The sequence below is a fragment of the Neophocaena asiaeorientalis genome, unplaced genomic scaffold (genome assembly GCF_003031525.2).
Source record: "Neophocaena asiaeorientalis asiaeorientalis breed wild unplaced genomic scaffold, Neophocaena_asiaeorientalis_V1.1 scaffold30, whole genome shotgun sequence".
Taxonomy (NCBI): domain Eukaryota; kingdom Metazoa; phylum Chordata; class Mammalia; order Artiodactyla; family Phocoenidae; genus Neophocaena; species Neophocaena asiaeorientalis.
In genome coordinates, this window is record NW_020174923.1 from 9,562,098 (window position 1) to 9,585,513 (window position 23,416).

General features: G+C 49.6%; 1 protein-coding gene across 2 annotated transcripts in view; it reads right to left on the minus strand.

The window, feature by feature from the left end:
* Window positions 1–23,416, minus strand: part of USP36 (ubiquitin specific peptidase 36) — a 34,453-nt gene extending 11,037 nt beyond the window's left edge. For both annotated transcript variants that reach the window (XM_024761036.1, XM_024761035.1), the window contains exons 1-13: window positions 23,306–23,416; window positions 20,874–21,036; window positions 19,017–19,278; window positions 18,308–18,529; window positions 11,401–11,511; window positions 10,644–10,746; window positions 7,403–7,470; window positions 6,869–6,939; window positions 6,157–6,239; window positions 4,872–4,983; window positions 2,802–2,942; window positions 2,101–2,201; window positions 1,003–1,141 (exon numbers count right to left, since the gene is read on the minus strand). In XM_024761036.1, the coding sequence (XP_024616804.1) occupies window positions 1,003–1,141; window positions 2,101–2,201; window positions 2,802–2,942; window positions 4,872–4,983; window positions 6,157–6,239; window positions 6,869–6,939; window positions 7,403–7,470; window positions 10,644–10,746; window positions 11,401–11,511; window positions 18,308–18,529; window positions 19,017–19,269 (1,404 nt within the window). In that variant the 5' untranslated portion in view covers window positions 19,270–19,278; window positions 20,874–21,036; window positions 23,306–23,416. The remainder of the gene's footprint in view (window positions 1–1,002; window positions 1,142–2,100; window positions 2,202–2,801; window positions 2,943–4,871; window positions 4,984–6,156; window positions 6,240–6,868; window positions 6,940–7,402; window positions 7,471–10,643; window positions 10,747–11,400; window positions 11,512–18,307; window positions 18,530–19,016; window positions 19,279–20,873; window positions 21,037–23,305) is intronic.

Consider the following 23,416-nt stretch of genomic DNA (forward strand, 5'->3'; position numbering starts at 1 on the left):
TGCCCGTCGCTGTTCCTCTGAGCAGCACCCAGGGCTTCTGGCTTTCCTGCTCTGGCCACAGTGACCACCACCTTTGCAACCAGGTCACGGCATGTCATTGCTACGTCAACTCTAATGCTTCTATTTCAGCTTCTATTTTCTTGAATGTTGGAAAGGAAACAGATTTGCATAAATGACTAAAACCCCTGTAGACATGTGAAGGCCCCGGCAGCCTGTGTTTGGATTTGATCTTCAGACGGAAGGGAAAGGATCACAGAAGTAGTCAACAGAGAGGGCCGTTCTATTTTTGAATTACGAATTACATTATAAGGAAACTGCTATTATCTTATTAATAAAACTGAGTTCTTAACTTTTTTAGTACAAAATTTCAAATACATACGAAAATAACTTCAAGGGTATTCCTTAATTGTTAACACTTTACCACATTAGCTTTCCTGCTCTCTCTCCTTCTGCATATATATGTGTGTATGTATGTACATATATATTTTCCTAACTATATGAGTTAAATTTCAGACACGACGTCCTTTTACCTCCATACACACCCACGAGTATTCCTAAAAACAAAGGACGTTCTCTTAGCATAACCACAGTATAATTATCAAAATCAGAAAATTAACACTGGGACAAACTACTCACATTTTTAGTATTAAAATGTGGGGATAAAATATTTTTTTCCCAGATGCTTAAGGCCAGAGGTTTGCTTGGGAAACCTGTCACTGCACTTCCGCGTGGCAGCTGCTCTAAGGTGGGGACACACTGGGAGCTCTAAGTCTTGATTTGCTGAGTCAGGTTTTCTCATCACTGTCCCCCTCTTCCTTCTCACCATTGTTGGCTCCGTGACCCACTTCAGAAAGAACGTGGAATACAGCAGGACTGCTGTCTGCACTCTCCTTCCATCGGGCCGAGCTCCCCAGCATGAAGAGGTCTGGGGGCTCCACGATCCCCCGAGAGGCACAGGCACGAAGAACGGCAATGATTACATCGATCCTCTTAAACAAGTACCTTTCCAGTCACTGATGAGGACGTGGTCCCATTGCTGATATTCTTCCTGGTGTGGTCTGGAACCACCCTGGGGTGGCTGGGAAGGGAGGAGGCTGTCCTGCAGATGGAGCCCTCAGGACTCTTCTTAGAGCCTGGAATCCTGTCAAAGGAAGAGAACAAAGTCAGGGAGTGTCTTACTAAAGCTGCAGAGGCTTTACCGAAACTGAGTGTGAGAAGGAATCAGAATACAGAAGTCAAGGTTACAATTCCATTCCAAAAAAAAAAGGGCAGGCAGGGAGTTCCCTGCTGGCCTAGTGGTTAGGATTCCAGGCTTTCACTGCAGTGGCCCGGGGTTCAATCCCTGGTCTGGGAACTGAGATCCTGCAAGCCACGCTGCACGGATAAATAAAAAAAGACAGGCAAAGGCAGAAAAACAGCCAGAGGGAACCATGACTGTCCCAACGTGCTTCTCTGAAGCTGACTTCGCCCTTAAACCATGAGAACTTACTACGCAGCCTGAGATTCTGCTCAATGTAAGCAAAGAGCAAATTACTCAGTTCTTCCAAGATTATTAGAGTCTCAGTCTATCAGAAAGCCATCCTGGAGCAGCAAAACACCTCCCTGCTCCACACCCTCATCTTCCAGGTCGGTGACGATCAGTCCCAAGAAGAGGCATCTTCCAAAGGCCTACACCCTCTGACTACTTAGCCTCTACCCCCTGACGACCTACCTCACTGCCCACCGTGATCACTTTCCCCACAGAGGAAGGTCTGTACGCCAGCCGATAGCCAGATGGAACGCATCTAATTTGGGGCAATAATGTAATAGACAACCTTCCAATTTACATTCAAAGCCACCTCACCGTGGGGCAGATGGACTCCTGCTCTGACCTTCCCACAGGCTCTGGCTTTGACTCAACAGCCAAGTGGACGTGATCTAAGTGCCCTTCCCAGTGGCCGCTCTCCACTACACCTGACTGGCAGGAGGAGAGCTGCTCCAAGAGCTTCCCTCCTGCAGAATTCCAGTCACTTTCACGCAGGGAAAGGCCAGGGTGGCTGGTCGGGGCGAGAGCAGAGTGAAGGCGAGTGCTCTGGGGCGGGGGTGGGGGGAGCCGGTTACCGCAGGTAGAAGAGGACGTAGGCCTGCTGGTTCAGAACCACCTTGATGTTGCTGGAGTGGACAAAGGAGTCGTTCATCTGGTACCACTGTCCATTGCTTGCCTGAGCAGCGCAGGGTGTGGACGAAACAAAACACAACGATCAACACTTCTGCGATCCTTACTTTTAACAAGGGAAGGAAAAAACCTTTTAGCTGCCACATGTATCCCAGTGCTGATGAACTAACTAGCGTTTTATGACTTCATAAAATGTCAAGTATCCCTCTAACTTTGAACGTGCCCCTGAGTGTGCTGGAGTCCCCCTTCCTTCCTGGCACCCCAAAAGATGCGAGCCTTCCTTGTGGAAGGCTATTTTGACAGGTCTGCTCAGCACAGCCTCTCCCACCAATATCTGGCCTTCTGAGACTTCTCCAGGGGGGTCTAAGGACAGGGCACTGGCAGCAGCCCCCCTCCAGTGTCTCATCGCAAGGCCAAGAGTGGGACAGATCCTGGTGAGACAGGTTTAAAACACGTCTTTGCACTCCACGAAGAAACAACAACAGGACCTGGACACAACCACAAAACACGGCCACTTTCCACAGAATAAACATTCTGCAGAGGTCACATCTGGACTTGTGCAAACAGGCACCGCAAACCTGCCCCCCGGAGGTAGCACGCATACCACCACCTAAGACAGCCTGACACCAACACAGGAGCCACTGACCTTCACGTAGCAGTAATAGTGCCCGGCGTGGCAGCTATAGCCCGAGTGGACCAGGACAGCGTACAGTCCGTACATGACAGGCTCACCATTACTCTGGGACATATACGGACGGATGTTCAGGAATTCCGGATATCCCACATCCTGTTTGAAAAGCCAAGGAAAAGGCAATTACAATTCATCATTGGGAGTAAGGGTCACCTTGCCCTCTCCATCAGCTGGTCTTTAACAATGTGGGGCAATGGGCACACAGCAAGGCTGAGGCGGGGGCCTCCTTTAGTCAGTGATTAAAAAAGAGGCAGAAAAGTGCAGTCTTTCTATGGGAGTTTCTATGAGAAACTCTTACTTTATTGTCTTGACAAGTGGTTTATGGTCTCCTGTCTTGGCCGTGCATCCCAATTAGTTCTCTCACTACCTGGTCCCACATGTGAAAGGAGAAGAGTCGTTCATTCTCCTCCCTGCCACCATGCAGGAACACTGCAAGGGGAGTACAGGGGCACAGCGCTGGGAGTCAGGGCTTCAGGAAAACAGGTGCTGACTCCACACGGCTAATTGAAACAGCAGGTTAAAATTTTAATGGAGTAGCTCAGGATGAAGGTCATGCCATAATTTATTTTAGAAATCAACAATTTTTCATAAGAAAATATTACCAAACATGACCTTTGAATGATACAGATATAACATACTTGCATTTCTGCCTGTGCACATACAGACTTTTAAAAAAATGAAGTACAGTGACTTCCCTGGCAGTCCAGTGGATAACACTCCGCACTTCCACTGCAGGGGGCACGGGTTCAATCCCTGGTCTGGGAACTAAGATCCCCCATGCCGCACGGTGCGGCCAAAAAAAGAAGTACGGTTTACACAGAGTGAAGATAGGAGTACAGTTTGGTGAGTTCTGACCAGTGTACACTGATGGTAACCTACACTCCATTCAAGAGACAGACACGGACCCAGAGAACCCCCTTCTGTCCACTAAGTGCCCCCATCTCAAGCACCCACTGCTCCAAGTCCTACGGCAAGTGGTTACTTCTGCCTGTTCTTGGGCTTCATACAGCTGGTACCTGTTTGTCTGGATCAACAGAATGTCATGATATTAACCGACATAGCTTTTCCTGTCTATTGACAATCTCAAAATCTCAAAAGCCAACACATCCAATAGGCTCAGGAGCCCCAGTCCAATCTTGCTAGACATGGGGCCGAAATCAAACAGACCAGTTTCTCAAACTGTGTCCTAATGGAAAACTAGTTCCAGGAGATTTTATGGCGGAACGTGAGATCCTCAGGGCAGAAGCAACACGACCTCATTCAGCACTGATTATCTCCCACTGATTTCCCAGTGCCTCACACGGCATGGTGCGATGTAAGCCCAAGTGTTAGAACGGAGGAATGAGTGACTCCCTCAGTAACTGAGTTTAGTGAATTCCCCTTGGAGATTCAAAACACGACACAGCTTAATAAAGGCTCTGAGAAGGTCTGCAATTAAAAAGAACTATCTTAACTCGGGCCTGGCGTTTCCCAAACTCGGCTGAACACAGAACACGGAACACTTTTTTTCAGGGTACCATACTACCGTTCTGCAGAACACCAGTTTGGGAAATGCTGACCTAACCACTACCACTGCCAGTGAGAAGACTGAAAGCTCAGACAAGTGCCTCGCCCCAAACCACACAGCTAGGCTCTGCCAACCGAGAACACATCTCCGGGCCCTTATGAGACAAGGCGTCTTCTATTAAAAGACCACTGTGCGGACAAGTAAGTTATCACACTCCACAAAAAGGCACAGCTTGCAGCTGCAGCTGCTTCAGAGACTAACGGGGCATGGAGCACAGTGTTCATCACACTGATTCCTGGGCCGCCCACACCTTCTATAGCAGGAGCACCCCAAGCACAGGAAGATGCTGGGGAGAAAATGTTCTTGAACTTGACTGCATAATGATCATTTAGGGACTTTGCAAAAATGCGGACTCCTGGGCCCTGTCTTCCAGGGATCTGAATCCACTCAATCTGGAGTAGAGCCTGGAATCTTTCAGAAAGCGCTGACCAAGCAGCCTGGGCGCTGCGAGTGCTCACCTTGGTGATCTTCCCCCCACTGAAGTTGGCAAAGCGCTTGAGTGAGAGTGTCAGGACGTTGGACGTCCTGTGGATGGTGAACCGCTTGCTGGCCGGAACCTTCTTCTTGCATCTGCGAGGAAGGGGAGAGGAAGAGCTATCAGCTCGTGCTCTGAGGACTGCTGTCCTCACACTAGGTCAGTATCAGAATATCAGGAACTGCACTTTAAATAAGGGGTCTTCTTAAATGAGACCGTGCCCTCTGCACCCCTAAAAACCAATCAACACCACTTAAGGAAAGGAAAGCTACGGCAGGGCCACCAGGACTAGAGAAAAGGTGGAGATTCTAAAGCAAAAACAAAGTACTTTCCCAATGAGGAGACTAAAGAAGATGCATGGAAAAGTAACTTTGGGCTATAACACAGGAAAAGCAAATTCAAGCAGATGTGGCCAAGAGATAAACAGGCAGGCAGGAAATCACCGAAAGCAAAGCCAGAAGACAAGGAAATGAAGGGGGAGAAGACAGAGGCAAAAGTGAACAGCTTCTAGAGCCAAAGGAAGTGAACTGAGAGGGAGAAAAAGCAGGGCTCAGGCACAGAATCATCCCCCTGAAAAGCATAGCGAGAAAACTTTCATTAGTGATTTACAGCTCTTAAATGACCTGGATATAAAGTAACACACCCACACACTGAGACAGCACAACCCTAAAGAGGACGAGGTCAGTCACAACTGCTGAAATGGAAAAATGCCGAGGACAACTCAAGTCAAAAACGGAAGCCACAGAACCCGGCTTTTCGAGGAGGCAGGACGGCCTCCAGAGCAGACGGCCATGTCCAGTCACTCCACTTCTGTGCCTCAGTTTTCTCCTCCTGTGAAATGGGGGTAATAACAGTCCCTGCTTCACGAGTGAGTGCACGCGAGGCCCTCAGAACAGGGCCCAGCACGGAGTAAGCGCCACATAATAAAACAGCAGCTAGGACAACCACAGCTATCCCTCCATCTGTATTGTTTAAAGGTTTTCAGTTTTAAGACACATCTACACCACTCAAGAATGTGGACAGTGACTGGGAGTTCCCTGGTGGTCCAGGGTTAGGACTCGGTGCTTTCACTGCCGCGGCCTGGGTTCAATCCCTGGTCGAGTACTAAGATCCTGCAAGCCGTGAGGCGCGGCCAAAAAAAAGAAATGTGGACAGTGGTCACCTCTGAGGGCGAGAGGGAGGGAGGGGACGGCAGCCGTGTCGGGTTAGGTGACATATTTTCTTTCTGGCCGGCTTGATCTTTTTGCCGAGAGCAAAACGAAACTTACTTCGCACACATATAGGCATTCTCTCCACTCAGGACATCGGGTTTCACAAAAAGTTCCAGGGCACGCACGATATTTGCAGCTTGCTGAGAAGGACAAAAACAGGGAATAGAACAAAGAGCGGAAGAAATAGGCTGACTCTCCAGAAATGCTGAATGTAAGGTCTTCTTCAGGCTGACGCAGCAAATCACAACATTTCACTTGCATAAGAACTGGCCTGCTAGCTGCCACCTTCTGGGACTCAGAGCATGGCAAAGGAACAGGGAGCCAGGCTGTTACCCCTCCTCTGTTGACGAGGATCACAGCCCCGGGGGTTCATCAAGGCCTCAGAGGGTCCAGTCCAGACCTCAGGCTGAGGTGAGCTCACCTCCTGCAGAGTTCGAGCAGGGAGAAAGGAAGGCCGCTCTGAAATGCGCAGCCTCTGTGTGAAAGCTGCCCGCAGCACACCGGACCTCCCTGCTCAAACCCTGCACTCAGTGTGGCCGCTATTCATGCCTCAGGGCACAAAACTGCATTATTTTCCCCCTTCTTTTTGAAAAAAATAGAGCTCGCACAGGGAAATGGCTAGGAAGAAATACACGAAAATGTAGGACTCCAAGTATTTCTTTCCTGATCTACCTGGATCACATGCCCTCATAGGTTTTTGTTCTTTGGGGTCTTTGCCCTCTGGCCTCCCTGTCCTAATGCAAATGAAACAGCATGACAGGGTCCATACCCGAATCTCCAGCGCCACATCCAAGTAGGGATCGTAGGTGTCTGAGACGCTCTTGCACACGGAGCACTTGACTGCGAGAGAACAAGGCGGGCAGTGGGGTGGGTGCAGGGCCTCCAGGGCACCACCCCCGTTTCCAAGTCTGAGAACTGGAGGCAGACCACCAGCTCACCAGCCCCCTGAAATCTTGGGATGGGAAGTGCTCAGGAGGAGACGAGGGCAAACCCCGAGGTGCCTTCCCAGCCTGGCCAGCTGCCCCGGGGTGCTCACTCCCACCCCAAGGGCAGCGGCCACATCTGAGCAACTATGGAGTCTGAGGAAAAGGAACACCACCCGCATCCACAGGCTCCTGATGCTTTGCTCCAAACCCCCTCCCAGGAACGGGGCCCCCAGCAATGCAGGAGGCAGGGCTGTGGTGCACAAACCAGGCTGCAGGCCTCCTGGGCCTGGCGGGTCAGCCTGGGTGCCAATACCAAGCCTTTCTGGTTAATACTCTAATCCCCAACAAGAAGGGGCAGAGAACATTTCTCCACTTACCTCGCGATCGGAGATAGCCTCCAAAAATCTGATGGACCAAAGTCGTAGCCTGCGTCTGACGATCCAACCTGCAGAAAGGCCATGGCCTTCAGGGGGAGGACAGGGGCCAAGAAGCAGGCCGGCAGCCCCGCCAGCCCCTGTGCCGTTACCCGCTCAGTGCGAGGATGGGAAAGGTCCCACCTGGTCAGCGACAGCTCTGCCCCGAGGCCTCCGCACGCGCTGACCCGCGTGGCCTGCTCCCCACAGAAGCCGCCTCACCTCCCACGGCACGGGGAGCAAGAGGCTGGATGGACCTGTACGTCACCCCACCCCCGGCCCACCCCTCCCCGCTCCAGCTCAGCCCCACAGTCCCTCGTGGGCACCGCACACGCGCACCTCTGGGAAAGGGAGCGCAGGGTGAGCAGGGACAAACTCCCCCTCTGAACCCTCTCAGCAGGACAGCAGTGGGCACGGGCGTGGGCTTTAGGGTCCGGCAGACCTACATTCAAACCCCCAGCCCCAGAGCTGCGAAGCAGAGCTCCAGAGAGCACCTAGCGCAGCACCTGCACCCACAGCGACTCACGCAGCGAAGATTCTGGAAACAATACCCTACGCCTAGCCTCTGCTCCTGGTTTTGCTTGCAACCCACCGAATCTGACCCACTCCTCTGCAACTGTCCTGAGTCCCCGAGACCCCCGGGACACAAACGCAGCCACCCTTTTGGTCTTTTGGGCCACAAAAGCACTACATGGCAAGGCCCATTCCCTGCCGGGAAGAGCTTCCCCGTGTCCACCCAGGCCCCAGTCTCCTGCCCACCACCTCCTGCAGGTGCTTCTGCCTCCCAGGCGGGGGTGGGCGGCGGCGTGTGTGCTGCTAACCCGGCACCTCCCTCCGCAGGCGGCCACCTCCCACCACCGGCAGAGCGAGCCAGGCGCCCTGGTCTCAGCCTCCTGTCCAGGCCACACGACTATTCATGGCTGCGCTGCCCAGACGCATTGAGGAGTATAGCTCCAAAACACGTGGGGGACAAACAAAGGGTCAGCAGATTTTTATTCTGCATGTTAGGAAAAGAAAAATCAGCTGCCACCTTCTATACTGTCACCACCACTCATCAAAGAAGGGACATTTTAGGTCCCCGAACTAGCAAGGACATAACCTCAGAGCAGACTGAAAGCCTCTGGGCGTGATGCAGCTGCTGAACTCCAGGTCGCCCCCGGGTCACCTGAAGCCCGTCAGGACAGGGGCCCAGAGGACCACATAGGACGCACCCTCATTCAGCCGGAAGCAGGGACAGCACAGACATTCAATCACCCAGAAGCAGGAAAATAAAGCCAGATCAAAAAGTCATCCCAGACGCTCCCACCGAGCGTCCCAGAGGAAGGGAGGGAAAGGAGAAGGGACGAGGGGACCTGAGGCCTGTGCAGCACCTCCTGTAAGGTGAGGCTCCCAAGCGTCCTAGCAACAGGATGTGGCTGGGAGGCAGTCCCCAAGGCAAAAACTCGGCAGGAGGAGGCAGGCAGCCTCCTTGGGGAGCAGGGGGTTCAGGGCAGGAGAACAAAGGGGAAAACCAGGGTCCTGAACAAGAAACATAAAAATACTGAGGCCACAAGCCCCTTCTGCCCGCAGAGGAAAAGCTGCCCACTCCAGCGTGTGCTTCGCTGTGTGGCCAGAAGGGGGCGCCCGAAGCAAGAGCCGAGCGAATCGCCGAATCCTCGTGGTACGGAAGCAAAGGTGGTTCCGGTAGAAAATGGTGAAGGAGACTTGACACCCTACCTGACGAGAATCAGCCCCCCGGAAGCAACATGAAGCAGGAGAAGACAGCGACACAAACTCCAGGCTGAACTGAAGACCCCAAACAAGCATGTGGGGGAGATGGAAGAACACCGTGAACACGCCTTAAAACTAAGATAAAATGACCAAAAGGAGGGAAAGTTCACTAAACTCAGGAAAGAAACAAGGACTGAACTTCGAGGGGCACATGGAGGAGGGACTCAAAGGAGATGGAGTGAGGGGCACAGGAAGCAGGGGTGGGGGGGTGTGCGGTGCGGCCGCGGGGAGGGGGCGGCTGAGACATGAGAACACCAACAACCCGGCACCCGAAAGGGCACCGTACCATCAAACACATAAGGCAGAACACGAGAAACATTCCCAGGCGTTAAGGGGAAAAAAGGGCCTTTAACACAAGCAAAAGCAATGCCATCGTGTGTTCCCGAGGGGAGAGTCACTTCCCAACCAGTGCAGGGTCACCAAAGACAGACCACTTTACCGGGCTACGGGTCAGGTTTAATGACATCAGAGTTTCATCCGCTGAAACAGAGGTTTCCCATCCTCATGGCTACAACTCAACTAACTTTCCCAAAGGATGTTCCAGATATGACTCCTGAGTTGTATTTCCAGACTCCAGGACTCAGTTCTATTCCAAGCCTAGGCAGCACTTCCTGCCTCCTTTCTTCTCTCTGAACCCAAAAACCCAAGAATGATACAAAAACACTGCTGACAGTAGCTGTTTTACAAAAGGGAAGACCAAGCAACCAACCATAAATCCGTCATGTGCATTTGTCTATGCTCTCAAATTTGGGCAGAGTGAAACCTCAAAAATCATAATCTCCTTACCCTCAAGTTTTCCTGCAGCCTTTCAAGTTCTTCCATAAAGACATTATAATTCCTACCATCCCCATCCTCAGTACCAAAATAATGAGGTGATTTTTAAAAGATGGGACAAGTCCCTGTCAGTAGCGTAAGATCCTCGAAGAGATCTATTAAAGCATTTCCCAGGACTTCCCTGGTGGCGCAGTGGTTAAGAATCCGCCTGCCAATGCAGGGGACACGGGTTCAAGCCCTGGTCCGGGAAGATCCCACATGCCACGGAGCAACTAAGCCCGCGAGCCACAACTACTGAGCCCACGTGCCACAACTACTGAAGCCCGCGCGCCTAGAGCCCGTGCTCCACAACAAAGAGAAGCCACCGCAATGAGAAGCCTGCACACCACAGCGAAGAGTAGCTCCCGCTTGACGCAACTAGAGAAAAGCCTGCGCACAGCAACGAAGACCCGACGCAGCCAAAAATAAATAAATAAACATTAAAAAAAAAAAAAAAGGCATTTCCCTCCATGAGTTGCTGGGACAGAGATGGCCACCACCTGCCCTGCAGCAGGAGAAGCCCTTTCCTGGGAAGCAGTGCGACCCCTTGCTGGAGCTTCAGCTCAGGGCCACAGGGCTAAGGTCCACAGAGGCAGCCTGGGGTGGGGGGAGGAGCGCGTACTTGGCACAGCCGCTCAAGCAGGCCTTCTGCATGGCGTCAATGGTGTACCGCAGAAACTCGTGTGCGTCCTCTTGGTTCCCGAAGCGGAAATGCCGGGCGATCTCTAAGGAGGAAAGGAAGAAGCATCAGGCCGGAAGGGAAGAGCTCCTGCCTGCTCTCCAAACGTCCCACTCCTGTCGGTCTCATCACCAACTCCTAGCAGACCCAGGACTAAACCCAGGCGAGGAAAAGGAGTCTGCCTGGCTTCCTACATCCCAGGTACCACCCTCACGGCAGTTATCTTCTCAAAGAGACCTAAGGGCTTAAACCCTCTACACTTAACAGAAAGCACAAATGAACACCAAGCATTAAGGATATGAGATCCATTGATGAACTGAAGCTGGTTTTCCAGGAGCCAATACAGACCGTGGCAGATTATCACCATGTCATCGCAATACAACTTACACCGGCTTCAAAAACCAACGAGCCCATCTTTTCTGCTAAGGGAGATATCTGACTGTCACAGCACATGGACACTGGTCTCTCTGACGTTGAGAAAAGGCCCCGCAGCCCTTCCTTACCTGCTCCCCACCTCCGGGCCCATGACACACAGCTCCCGGCCTGGCCAAAGCCACCTGATCTTCAGGGCGGGGACCACCACCACCTGGTGTGGACTCCTCCACATCCAGCCCCAGGGCTCGCTTGGTCTGCTACACTCTGTGTGTGCAGCCTCCCGAGCCCTCCCTTCTGCCCCCCGCCAGAAGGAAGCTGCTCTTACTTCTGAGATCTCGGATGAAGGACACGGGCTTGATGGCGTTGCCACTGTTGGCGAAGGCCTGGATGATGTGGTTCTGCATGACGCATAGCATGCAGAAGCTTCCCTGGTGACCTGCGGGCACGGACAGGCGGTCGTGGTAAGGCGAGAGCTCCCAGGAGAGCTGACGACATGGCCTCCCGCCCGGCAGAGACAGCAGGAGCCCGACGGCCCGACCCAAGCCCCCACGCCGCCTGCAGCACCCGGGACCCGGTCTCTCCACAGACCGAGGAGTCTGAGTTTTCAAGCACCGTTTAGAACAATGCTTTCTCTGACTTCCGAACTGCATCACATAGTCAACAGGCTAGAATATTTTGGGCTTCCCGACACCCGCTTCATGTGCTCCTCAGTGCAGGAACCTCTGCTCTGGTTTCCAGGAGACACAGGGGCTCAGCCAGCTCTGGGGAGACCCCGGGCACAGTGCTCCCCCAGCCTGATGGCCCGACTCTGCAGCTCTGGCGCCCCAGGCGACACCTACATGGTGGGGACGGGTCCAGAAGGACCGGTGGAGGGCCACACAGAGCTCCCAGGCTGCGATGGGGCCCCCAGGCTGCGGCCAGTCCCCGTGCTCCGGATAAACTCTTTGTCCCCCAGGAATTAAGCGAGATAGCGTTATGCTTCTACCTCTACTTACAATTATGATCTTAAATACACAGAGAAGAGCAAAGACTACACCCCATTTTAGGTGATTTTTAAGTCAAGTACTGGTGTGATAGTTGAACTCCCCTCTCAACCTCTCACAACCCTGTTCCCCACATGCTTCATCCTTCTCCCCAACCAGGTCACCACTGTTCCCATTCACGGATTCACTGCATCCCACACGTGGCACTCACTCACCGGGATACTGCAGCTTCACGTTTAAGCGCACTCTCTATACAGTGTAACAAAGTGCTCTTTAATCCCTGCTCCAGACCACAGTTCATCCACACGACCCCCCTTTTCCTGCATGCCGACCTCCCCGCCTCTTCCTGCTACCACAAATGCTGTGGTGAATGGTCCTTGTGCGTATGTCAGTTTCTCTAAGGCGTATACCTACAAGACACATTTCTGGGTCCAAGGGCAAGCACATCTTTAGTTCTACAAGATACTGTAGTCGTGTATATAGCGCACGACCTTCCTCAACAGACCCAGCGCCTAACACAAAATTCACACCAATCCATTACTCTCCCCCTGAACACCTCCAATCACCCAGTTACTTAGACCTATCTCAAATTAAAAACTGAAACAGCATGCAGCCTGTTTACCATATACATACAAAAAAATCCTAGAATCTACAAACGAAAAGGGCACATGTTGCTAAAGATGTGGAGAAGCTGGAACCCCTGTACACTGTTGCTGGGAATGTCAAATGGTACAGCCACTGTGGAAAACAGTATGGTAGTTCCTCAAAAAATTAAAAATAGAATTCCCATATAATCCAGTAATTCCTCTTCCAGGTATTTACCCAAGAGAAGGGAAAGCAGAGTCTCAGAGATACTCGTACACCCACATTTATAGTATTATTCACAAGAACCAAAATGTAGAAGCAATCTGGGCGTCCACTGACAGACGAATGGATAAAGAATGTGGTCTATACATAAAGTGGAATATTACTCAGCCTTAAAAAGAAAAGGAAGTCTGACACCTGCTACAACAAAGAGAAACCTTGAGAACATTATACTAAGTAAGCCAGTCCTAGAAGGACAAGCACTTGTGTTTGTGTTACATGAAGTACCTGGAGCAGTAAGAGTCACCGAGACAAAAAATAGGATGGAGGGTACCAAGGATGGGGGCTGGCGGGGGGAGGGGGTGTTTTTAATGGGGACAGACTTCCAGTTTGAAAAAGTTCTGGAGATGGATGGTGGTGATGGTTGCATGACAGTGTGAAGGTACTTAATGCTACTGAACTGTACACCTAAAATGGTACATTTTATGTTATATGCACTTACCATAATGCAAAAAAGTTTAATTTTTAAAAAAATGCTAGTATTTACACAAAAAATTCTTCTTGGAGGGAAATCAAAAAACCATTCATGTGATTAATGCCTTTACATGAAGGAGAGGCTTTTATTTTTCATTTTAGAGTTTTCTCAACTCTATATCCATTCATTACTTTCACTTTTTAAAGGGCAATAATTGTGGAGAAGGCTCAAATTGAGGCAAAAAACCTAATGTTATTTAAGATAACAAACGTAACAAATGTTAAGCAAACAAAAAGAGCTCCCATTTACAAAATCTGATTCATGTTAAGATACTCCTATGAAAGTCGTGTGGAAATTAAGCCTCTAATCATTATCTAAAACGCTGAGACTTTTAGACTAATAAATCATCACTCTTAAATAGGGCAACTGGGAACTCCCTGGTGGTCCAGTGGTTAGGACTCGGTGCTTTCACCGCCAAGGGTTCAATCCCTGGTCCGGGAATTAAGATCCCGCAAGCCTTGTGACTCAGCACAAAAAAAAAAAAAAAAAAAAATAGGGCACGTAACAATTTCACCCAGAAATACCTGGAACAGGATTTCCCAAATCCCTGGTAATGCGCAAGTTTAATTTTAAAAGCCCGTGGACACTTTGTTCAGGTAATTTAGGAAAATACATCATAAAAGTTGTATCCATGATTTGAGGGACACTACTACTTAAATTTGGGGAAGAAGGTACGAAAGAGTAGGATTTAATCCTGGATATTTTACAGTGTTTATTTTGTGGATAGATCCTGAAGTGGTCCCGGCACGTTGCAGGACTGGGGCTCCATGCAAGCAGCCCCTTGTCATGTTCAAGCCATACTTCCCTGGACCCTTGAGAATCTTCAAACAGTGAATTCGAGGAAGAGAGGACAGCCCAAGCCCACTTAGGGGTCACCTGGGGATCCAGTCAGGTGCCAGGAAAAAAATATTAAAACTTCTCTTAATACATTTTACTCTAAAAAAGCCAAGAAATTAAGGCTTACTGACATTTCATAGTGACATGGAGGGACACTGGCACTCTCCCCAGGTCTGCCTGCGTTGCTCACAGGAGGAGGGGCTGCTCCCAGCTCAAGCCCTTGCCCCCATATACCACTGTTTACTTGTGCCAGGTTACACGGACTTACAGATGTGACCTACTTTTAACTGTATTAACCCTTGCAAAGTTGACAATAGCTCAAAGATTCCTGCAGAGAAACCAACAGCAAAAGCACAGGGAACACGAAAACGGCAGTGACCTACAGGCTCAGGAGAGAGGCTCTCACCGCCAACGTCATGAGATAAAAACAAAGACAGCCCAGTCAAACCTTAGTAAAGTCCACCCGAAACAACCTCAGCCATCACCATCACTGGCAACAGAGATTTATCATCACCTTCATCTCAGAAGTGTGCACTGTGCCTTGGTATAGTAGCTAGTGCTGCTGTGAGCCACTGCAAGACACTTAAATACTACAGTAGTCCCACAGCCTGGCCTTCTTCCATTCTTGTTTAATAATATAACTAATATCCCTGAACACGTCATGCAATCCCAAACTTTTATCATAATGATGTTCCTCCCACACTCCCACGTCCCTGCCTCTGGTTCTGCCCTGATTTCTAATTTACCTACTTTTAAAAATCACTTTTATTTATTTAAGTTTTATCACATATACGTACACCTAAACAACAAATTATCTGCTTTTCAATGATATAAATAGGAATTCATGCTGCACGCAGCCTTCTGGGCTTTTTCTTCACTCGACACTGCTATTCGGACTCATTCATGGAGCGAATCCATTCTTCTGCACTGCTGTATAATATTCTACCACGTGCCTATATAATTCAGGTACCCATTGTGTTGATGGGCGCCTGAGCTGCTTACAGTTTTTTGCTGTAGGTTTCCTGGTGCACAGATACCAGAGCTCTTCTGTAGAACTGCTAAGTGTAGATTATATGACAGAGAACACCAGATTGTTTTCCAAAGCAGTTATGCCAACTCAGACCAGGAGTTTACAAAGAAATCTCATTGACCTCCATCCCCTGTGACCTTCAGTACCGTCAGACTTCCGAACCCTCATCGACCACAAAGGTGTAAAGCGTCTCCCAGGTTACGCGGTTACTAGCCATCTCCTCCTCTGCCCCGTGACGTGAGCTTCCTCTCCTATAAAATGCCTGCTCCTAATGTTTATCTATTTAATATGTTATTCTCTTTTCCTTGTTGATTTGTGGTTTTGTGTATATTCTTGGTCCCAACCCTTCGTTGTTTATGCATCCCAGGTTGTCATCTCCTTGTTTGTAGCTCCCTGTCTTTTAATTTTGTTTTTTCATGAACAGAAGTTCTTAATTTTAACGCAGCCGAATTCATCAATTTTTTTAATGGTTAGTGCTTTCTCCCAACCCAACGTCAGAAAGATACTTGCTCACGTCTGTTATAAAAGCATTGTTTTTACTTTTGAGAAGTTTTTTTTAAAAAATAAATTTATTTATTTATTTTTGGCTACGTTGGGTCTTCGTTGCTGTGCGCGGGCTTTCTCTAGTCGCAGTAAGTGGGGGCTACTCTTCGCGGCAGTGCACGGGCTTCTCATTGCAGTGGCTTCTCTTGTTGCAGAGCATGGGCTCTAGGCATGCGAGTTTTAGTAGTTGTGGCACGCGGGCTCAGTAGTTGTGACTCTCGGGCTCTAGAGTGCAGGCTCAGTAGTTGTGGCGCATGGACTTAGTTGCTCCGCGGTATGCAGGATTTTCCCAGATCAGAGCTTGAACCCGTGTCCCCTGCGTTGGCAGGAGGATTCTTAACCACTGTGCCACCAGGGAAGCCCTTTTGAGAAGTTTTAAATCCATTTTTTGGTGTGAGTATGCTGTGAAATGGGGATTCTATTTCATTTTTTCCGTATGTAAACCCTAATTATTTTTAAGTTCCATTTATTTAAAACAGGAGACACATGTATATGTGAAAAAATGGTGTGTAATGCCACACGTCCACGCATTCATGGCTCTGTTTCTGGGTTGTCTCTCCATCGGTCAGTACCTCCCTCCCTGACTCAACTCTGCCGCTTTAACGTCTCTTAACTTTACAGAAAGACTTTACGGCTGCTAGAGTATACTGCTTCTCATATTCTTCACAGGTGTCTTGGTGATTTTGGTCCTTTGCTTTTCTTTTCCATATAAATTTTAGAATCAGCTGGAGCTACAATAATCTCTACGTTAATTTGGGAGAGAACCAACATTTTTATAATACTGAGGCTTCCCTCTCTGAAGGCAGCGATCTCCATGTGTGTAGGTTATCATAAAATGAATTCCCAGGAAAGGTTTTCCACATATATCTTGGTAATTTGGGTCTCCACACTTTATCATTTTTGTTGCTGTTATACAATTTTTTATAATAGCAAATTTTTTTTTAACAATTTCTTGTTTGGTGTAGAGAAATTCAAGTAACTTTTTGTATATTGATGTTATATCTAGTCATAGTGCCAAATTTCTTTCCTATTCCCCCGAATTTCTAATTTGTCTATGGATTCCTTTGTTTTTCTACTCAGGAATATCATTTTCAACCAACAAGAGTGTTACTCCCTCCTCTTGTCTCCTGGGTTACTGCTCTGGCCAGGACCAGCACATCAAACACAAGTATAGAGAGTGGCCACCCTGGCTTCTCTCCTTATTTTTAAAAGGTGTGCTTCTATGATTTCCTAATTGGAATGCTTTTTTGTAGTTGTTGCTAGATACCTTTTATCAATATTAGTAAAAAAATCCCTCTGTTGCTACTTTGCTAAGAGTTTTCTTTATCATAATTTTTTGGGGCATCTATTTTCAGGTGACCTTTCTCTCTTAATCTGTTGATAAAGTGACGGCAACTAAGGTAGCAAGATTAGCAGTCATGGATGTAGAACTTACTGTGTGCCAAGTACTATTCTAAGCACTCTACATAATTCATGTAAGCTTTACAAAAACGCTATGAAGGAAATATTATTATTACTCTGCAGATAAGAACATGTCAGGTAATTCTCCAGGACTCAGTCGCCGGGTGGCAGAGCCAGGATGTAAACCCAGCAGGCCAGTCTCCAGAGTGGTGCTTGTAACTGCTGTGCTGTACTGGCTCCACAATTACATCTGGAGGTTTTCTGATATCAGAACATCCTTGTGTTACTAGGATGAACACAAGTTGCTCACAGTGTTTAAAAGACTATTGAATTTGCTAGTATTTTATCTAGAATTCTTACATGTATATTCATGAACAAGAGGGAACTGTAGTATTTCTTTCTCACATTGTGCTTATTTAATTTTGTTATCCAAGTTAAGAGAACCTCATTGAACGAGCTAGGGAGCTTTCTCTCTTTTTCTTTTCTCTGAAAGAGTTCAGGAAGCATTGAAATGATCTGTTTCTTAAAAGTTTCATAAAACTTACCCATAAATTGTCTCAGCCTGGTGTTTTCTTCATGCGAAAAGTTTTAACGACTGATTTAATTTTGTTAATGGTTGAAAGGCTATTCAGACTTTCTGTTTTCTTTACTTTGGGTAAGTTATATTTTCTTTCATCTTTTTTTTACCCACATTCAATGTCCACTTTGGAGGATGTTTTATGATGTACATAAAACACTGCTACAAAAACAGGTGTATAAAACAACCGAATGCACGTATTTCGCAGGTATCTTTTGAAAACCCTTTTCTCTCTTTAGGTAATTACTTTCAGCCCAGTTTAGAGACCATTACTCTACCCTGATTCTCTTTCACGGCCCATCCTGCAGCTGGCACAATTCGAATGTAGAATTTATCAGTTACTATAAAGCGTTACTATTTATCAGTGACTACTTCACTCCTGAATTGGACCCGGGCTGAACTGGCAGCACCGTGAGCACACGGGTTTGTCCACTTAGGAGACCATCTGGCCCCGAGGACCCAGGGCCCCCCCACAGCCATGTGTGTGCACAGCACCCCCCCCCACACACAGCGCTCACTTACAGCCTCGCGTGTGCTCCTTGGAGAGCAGGTAGTTGGCCAGGGGCGGCGTGTAGGTCAAGCACTGCACGGTGGAATTGAGGAAGCAGGTGTTCCCGAGGTTGTGCAGCCCCGCGCCCACACGGTAGACGCGCCCCCAGCGCAGCGACAGCCGCTCCACGGGGAAGAGCACCTTCTGGGGCGCGGGGACGCCGTCACCGCAGCTCTCGTACGCGCGCTCGCTGCCTGGGGGGGGAGGGATGGGAGAGAGGAGGCCGTCTGACTCCGTGCGCAGGCAGACCGCCCAGAGCAAGTGCCGTGGCGCACTCGGGCACGTGCTCAGAACGCAGCATCCGGGGGTGACTGGGTTCCCGCTGCGGAAGCCCAGGAGAACACCTGTCACCCCACGGCTCTCCCCGACGGCGTCGGTCTAGCGCCCCAGGACCCCTCTGTGGATGAGAGGACGAGGCTGTGAGAATCAGCAGCTGGAAGAACTGGGCCCTGGCACTCTGAGCCCACCCCACTTCTCCGTCTGGTTTCCAAGGCCTGCTCTTGAACCTCTAAGGACACAGATCTCTTTCTGACCAACCCTGTACCGTTACTTCCATAACTAAACTCTACTGACCCCACGCACGACATTCACAAGTGACCACACTCTGTTTCTGGTCCTACTAATCAGTCAACGCTTCGTCCCTCCACTTGGTCAGCACAGAGCGAGGCCCTCTCCCAGTACCCTGTGTCCTGGCCTGCGGCTCATCCCCACTCCTGTGGCAGCCGGCTCCCTCTGTCCTGGGGTTCAGCAGCACATATTTGCTCTTCAGTGACTCCAGCTGGTAGGAGAAACTCTTGCTGGCGGGCTCAAACTCCAGCTTCTGCAGAAGGACCTTCCTGGCAGAGGAGGCCAGGAGCTTCCCCAGCTCCCCATCGTCAGCCGAGTCCCTGCGGCCAGGCTTGAGGGCTTCCTTCAACTTGTCGACTATGGGCATGGTGCATCACTGTGGGGACAGGAAAGAACACGGAGCGGCGGGTAAGTGGGTCCCAGGAACAGAGCATCCCTTCCCTGACAACCCCCTCCTGGGCCTTACAGATGTGACCCACCATAAAAGCGGCTCTGGATCGGCTGCCAACCTTACAAAGGAGGAAGGGTGACACGAGACGTAGTACTGACCACGTGGACACAGCGACGCCCACGCTTCTCCTCTCAGAAAGACAAAGTGCCTCCGCAAACAACACTAAACAGACTGACACGGCCCGGAGGAGGCGAGACTACCTTCTCGGCGTCTTCTCTTCAACAAGTACCATCAAGTGACTTTGGACGTCATACTTGGTGCAATTTCCCTCAAGAGGTGACCATGTCCTCCTAGCGTCTGCTCAAAACCAGGAGAACACTAATTCCCCCAAGACACTCTGGTCACACACACATCCATGCAGTAAAGGAATCTGCATGGAGAGTGAGGTGAGCTCACTCATCTGTTCAGAACCACACTCTTCAAAACAAAGGCCACGAGCCTCATGGGGCCACTGAACAGGAGAAATGAGGCTGGGCCAAACTGGGACGTGCTGTAAGTGTAGAACACACACTGGATTTCGAAGACTCAGTTTGCAAGTGTAAAACATCTCAGTAATTTTAAGACTAGTTATATGCCAAAATGATTATATTTTACATATACTGGGTTAAGTAAGCTATATTGTGACAATTCATTTCACCTGCTTCTTTTTATTTTTCAACGTGGTCACTGCAAAACTCAGTTATACTTGTGGCCTGTGTTACTGGATAGTGCTTGTACAGACTATCTTTTTAAAAGTGATGGAGAAAAGATAGTAATAGGACTAGAATGGTGTACACAAAAACGCCTCAACTTAAGGGGCGGGTGGGGTGGGGCGGAGCAGGCAGGGGCCGTGGCGGCAGCTCAGGCTCTGGAAGGCGGCAGGCCTGGGTTATTCCATCATGGATTAGCTACAGCCTCCAGGGACAATCACTGGGACTGCCGGAGACCGTTCTTTGTAAAATAGGAAAAAAAACAAGTGTCAAAGGTGCCTGTGAGCTTAACGGGGAGAAACACACTGGGTGAGAGCTGAGCGCTGGCTGCAGAACAGTCCCTAAAGCCGCAGTGTAGAAACTGTAACAAACCCGAAATCCCCATCACCTAACTGCACACACTACCTGTCAACTCAACCACCCTGGCCAAAGCTCAAGGACTATTTGAGGCACAGTTAGAAAAATAGTTCCTTACACAGCTTACTCCCATCAGAAAAATGATGACCTCCCCCAGGTATGTGGTCGCTGGCCTGAGCCAGGAGACCCAACTAGTCAGGTGGATCCAAAACTCTGCTTGAGTGAAAGGACCCCGTCCAGCACCTCTTGGTAAACCGTCCAGATTCATGGTTATAGGGCACCTAATTCTGTATGCGGATCGAATTTCTTTTTCTATAAAAATTTCTGTAAAGAACAGAAACGTAAGACCATTATTTAAAAAAACGCAAGCACAAGTTCTTTGACATGAAAAAAATAAAAGAAGCTTTCCTAAGGGGAATTATCTAAGCGTTCTCACCAACTGAACAATGGCTGCTGGACCACATGTGGGCTTACCTGGGGTGTCTGAACTTGGGTGTGCTATTCCTGCAGCATGGAGTCAGGTGCTTGGCCAGACTAGGCAGGTGTGGTGCTGGGCCCTCAAAATCACGTGCTCCCAGGCTTTGGCCTGTTCAATCACCAGAGCCACAAGCGTGTCGTCCAGAATGGGTGTCAGAGTCTGTGGGATGAACACAGCATCACATGAGGCCAGCTCTCTTCCCGCTGTCTCATCAGCCCCATTCCCTGGACACGGAGTAGGAAGGCCAACCATCTACCAGGAACAGTCAGCATTAAGGCGGAAGGAATATGGATAGTGCGGGACTTAGGAAGAGTGAAGAGCTGAGCTAACTAACTACAAACGATTTCGATGGACATGACATGAAAACACTGCCCTTTCTTCCATACCTTAACCTTCACGCCAGTGACAAGCCCAGTGAACAAAAATCTCCCCACACGCCAGTCAACTCCAGACTCCATCACATTTGCAAAGACTAAGAGATAACAGATAATCATCTCCAACCTTCAGATTTCATGAGCCAGTAAGAGTTCCCCAAAAAATGGCACAATGAGAGTTGCCAAATTTTCACTCTGCTAAGTTTGTTTTTTTTCCTTAATTACCAACCACAATCACTGTGATTACAGAAAATTAAGGTACTTAAAAACTTTTTACTGTGAAAACGTTCATTTACAATGTAGAGAGAACATCACAGGGAACCGCCACGCTCCCCTAATTCAGCGTCAATAATTATTGTGTAGGACCAGTCGATTCTTCTCCTGAACCCACATTACTTTACAGCAAGTTTCAGATATACCATGTCTGATGTCCATAAGTAAAAGCATATTAACAGCAAAAAAAAGAAAGAAAGAAAAACAAAAGAGCATAATAAACACGATCTCAGCATGAAGTCAATCTGTAAAGGTTTCTGTTTCATGAAAACTCCCTACAATGTCCCTCTTCTTGTCAAGATCACACGTTGCTAAGGACTCTTGTCATGGGCAGATATGGGTTTGGGAACCTCTCGAAGCTAGAGGATAAAACAGAACTTGGAAGATTTAACCCAATTTAATTCGAGATAAATAACGTAAAGAACACCCACCCATTCCACATAGCCCACTCCTCGATGTGGAGTCAAGAGATTTTGAACAAACAGAATTTTTCAAGTTTCAACAGGAAGATCAAACCTCTACATCACCAATTCAACCCGAAACATTAAGCAACAACCTAAAAATGATTTATTTCTGAGGTGCAGCGACCCAGAGAAAAATGTCCCTGTAACCATCACAAGCCCTCTGATGTACATACTTGCTTCAAAACTCAGGGAGGATGCTCTCTCCAGTGCACGTTCCTCACGGTCCAGGAACAGCTCACACTTATCTATGCCCATTTCTACCTCTACTCAAATAAAGCTTCCTTAAATCAATCACCATTCAAGAACGTTTTCTCTCCCTCCTCCCTTTAAATGCATTTTTCCAGCATAAAATGCACTGAAGACTCACAGGGTCAACCACGTGCTGGCGGGGAGGAGCCCCAGACAGCACAGGGCTGGGGCCTCCCTGGGGCGCTTTTAGAGGGGGCTCTTCTGCAGAGCAAGCATCGGTCCCCAGCCAGGAAAGAGCAAACTGAGCGCCCCTCTCCTTGGAGGCCTGATTCTCCCCATCCCTTACAGACAGTGGACTGTGTCACAGCCAGGATGTTTTCCTCTCATCCATCCCTGTTTTAAGACGCTGCTCTAGCTCCTAGAACCCCAGGGGAGACCCAATACTACCCGCCCAAAGAAATAGGTATTTTAAAAACTCATATCTTGTACCCATCCCCTCACCAGGACCATGACCACGACCAAGACCGTAAGGAATGTTACCCTCTCCAGGGGTGAGTTTTCCCACATATCTTACTAAAAAAGAACAAACAAGATATCAACTCTGCTGCCAAACGGAACGCCCTCCCCTTTATTTGGACTTAAGCCATTCCAAAGAAAGTCTGAATTCTGCATAAATGATGCTACTGTGCGTAACACCGCCACGGGCTGCTGCCTTCTCCCCTGCATGGGCTCCTGGCCGGGGCAGCTCTCCCCTGCACCGCGGGTCGCTCCCGGTGTGTGGAGAAGAGCAGAGAGCAGACCCGAGGCAGCCCGGACGGAGGACACACTTCCAGGGCCTCCCCGTGCGCCCCCGAGCCCTCGGGGACGGCGCAGCCCTAGTACCTCCCCGTGGACCCCGGAGCCCCCCGTGGACGCGCAGCCCGGGGCCTCCCCGTGGACCCCGGAGCCCCTTGCGGACGGTGCAGCCCTGGTGCCTCTCCGTGGACCCCAAGCCCCTCGCAAACAAACACCCGTGTCTCCCCGGAGCGTTCGCCTGTGCGCCCAGCGTCGGGAATCACATTCCCACGCCCCGCGGGGCGGAAGCTCTCCACCCGGCCCTCGCGCCGCCCCAACCCGGCCCTAGCCTACCAGGCCCTCGGCTGGCTCCGCCGCTGGCCCGGCTGCAGGCCCGCAGAGTTGGCGTCTGCTCGGCACGGGCCCCGCACACGCACCATCCGGGCCTCCGCCGCCTCACACACG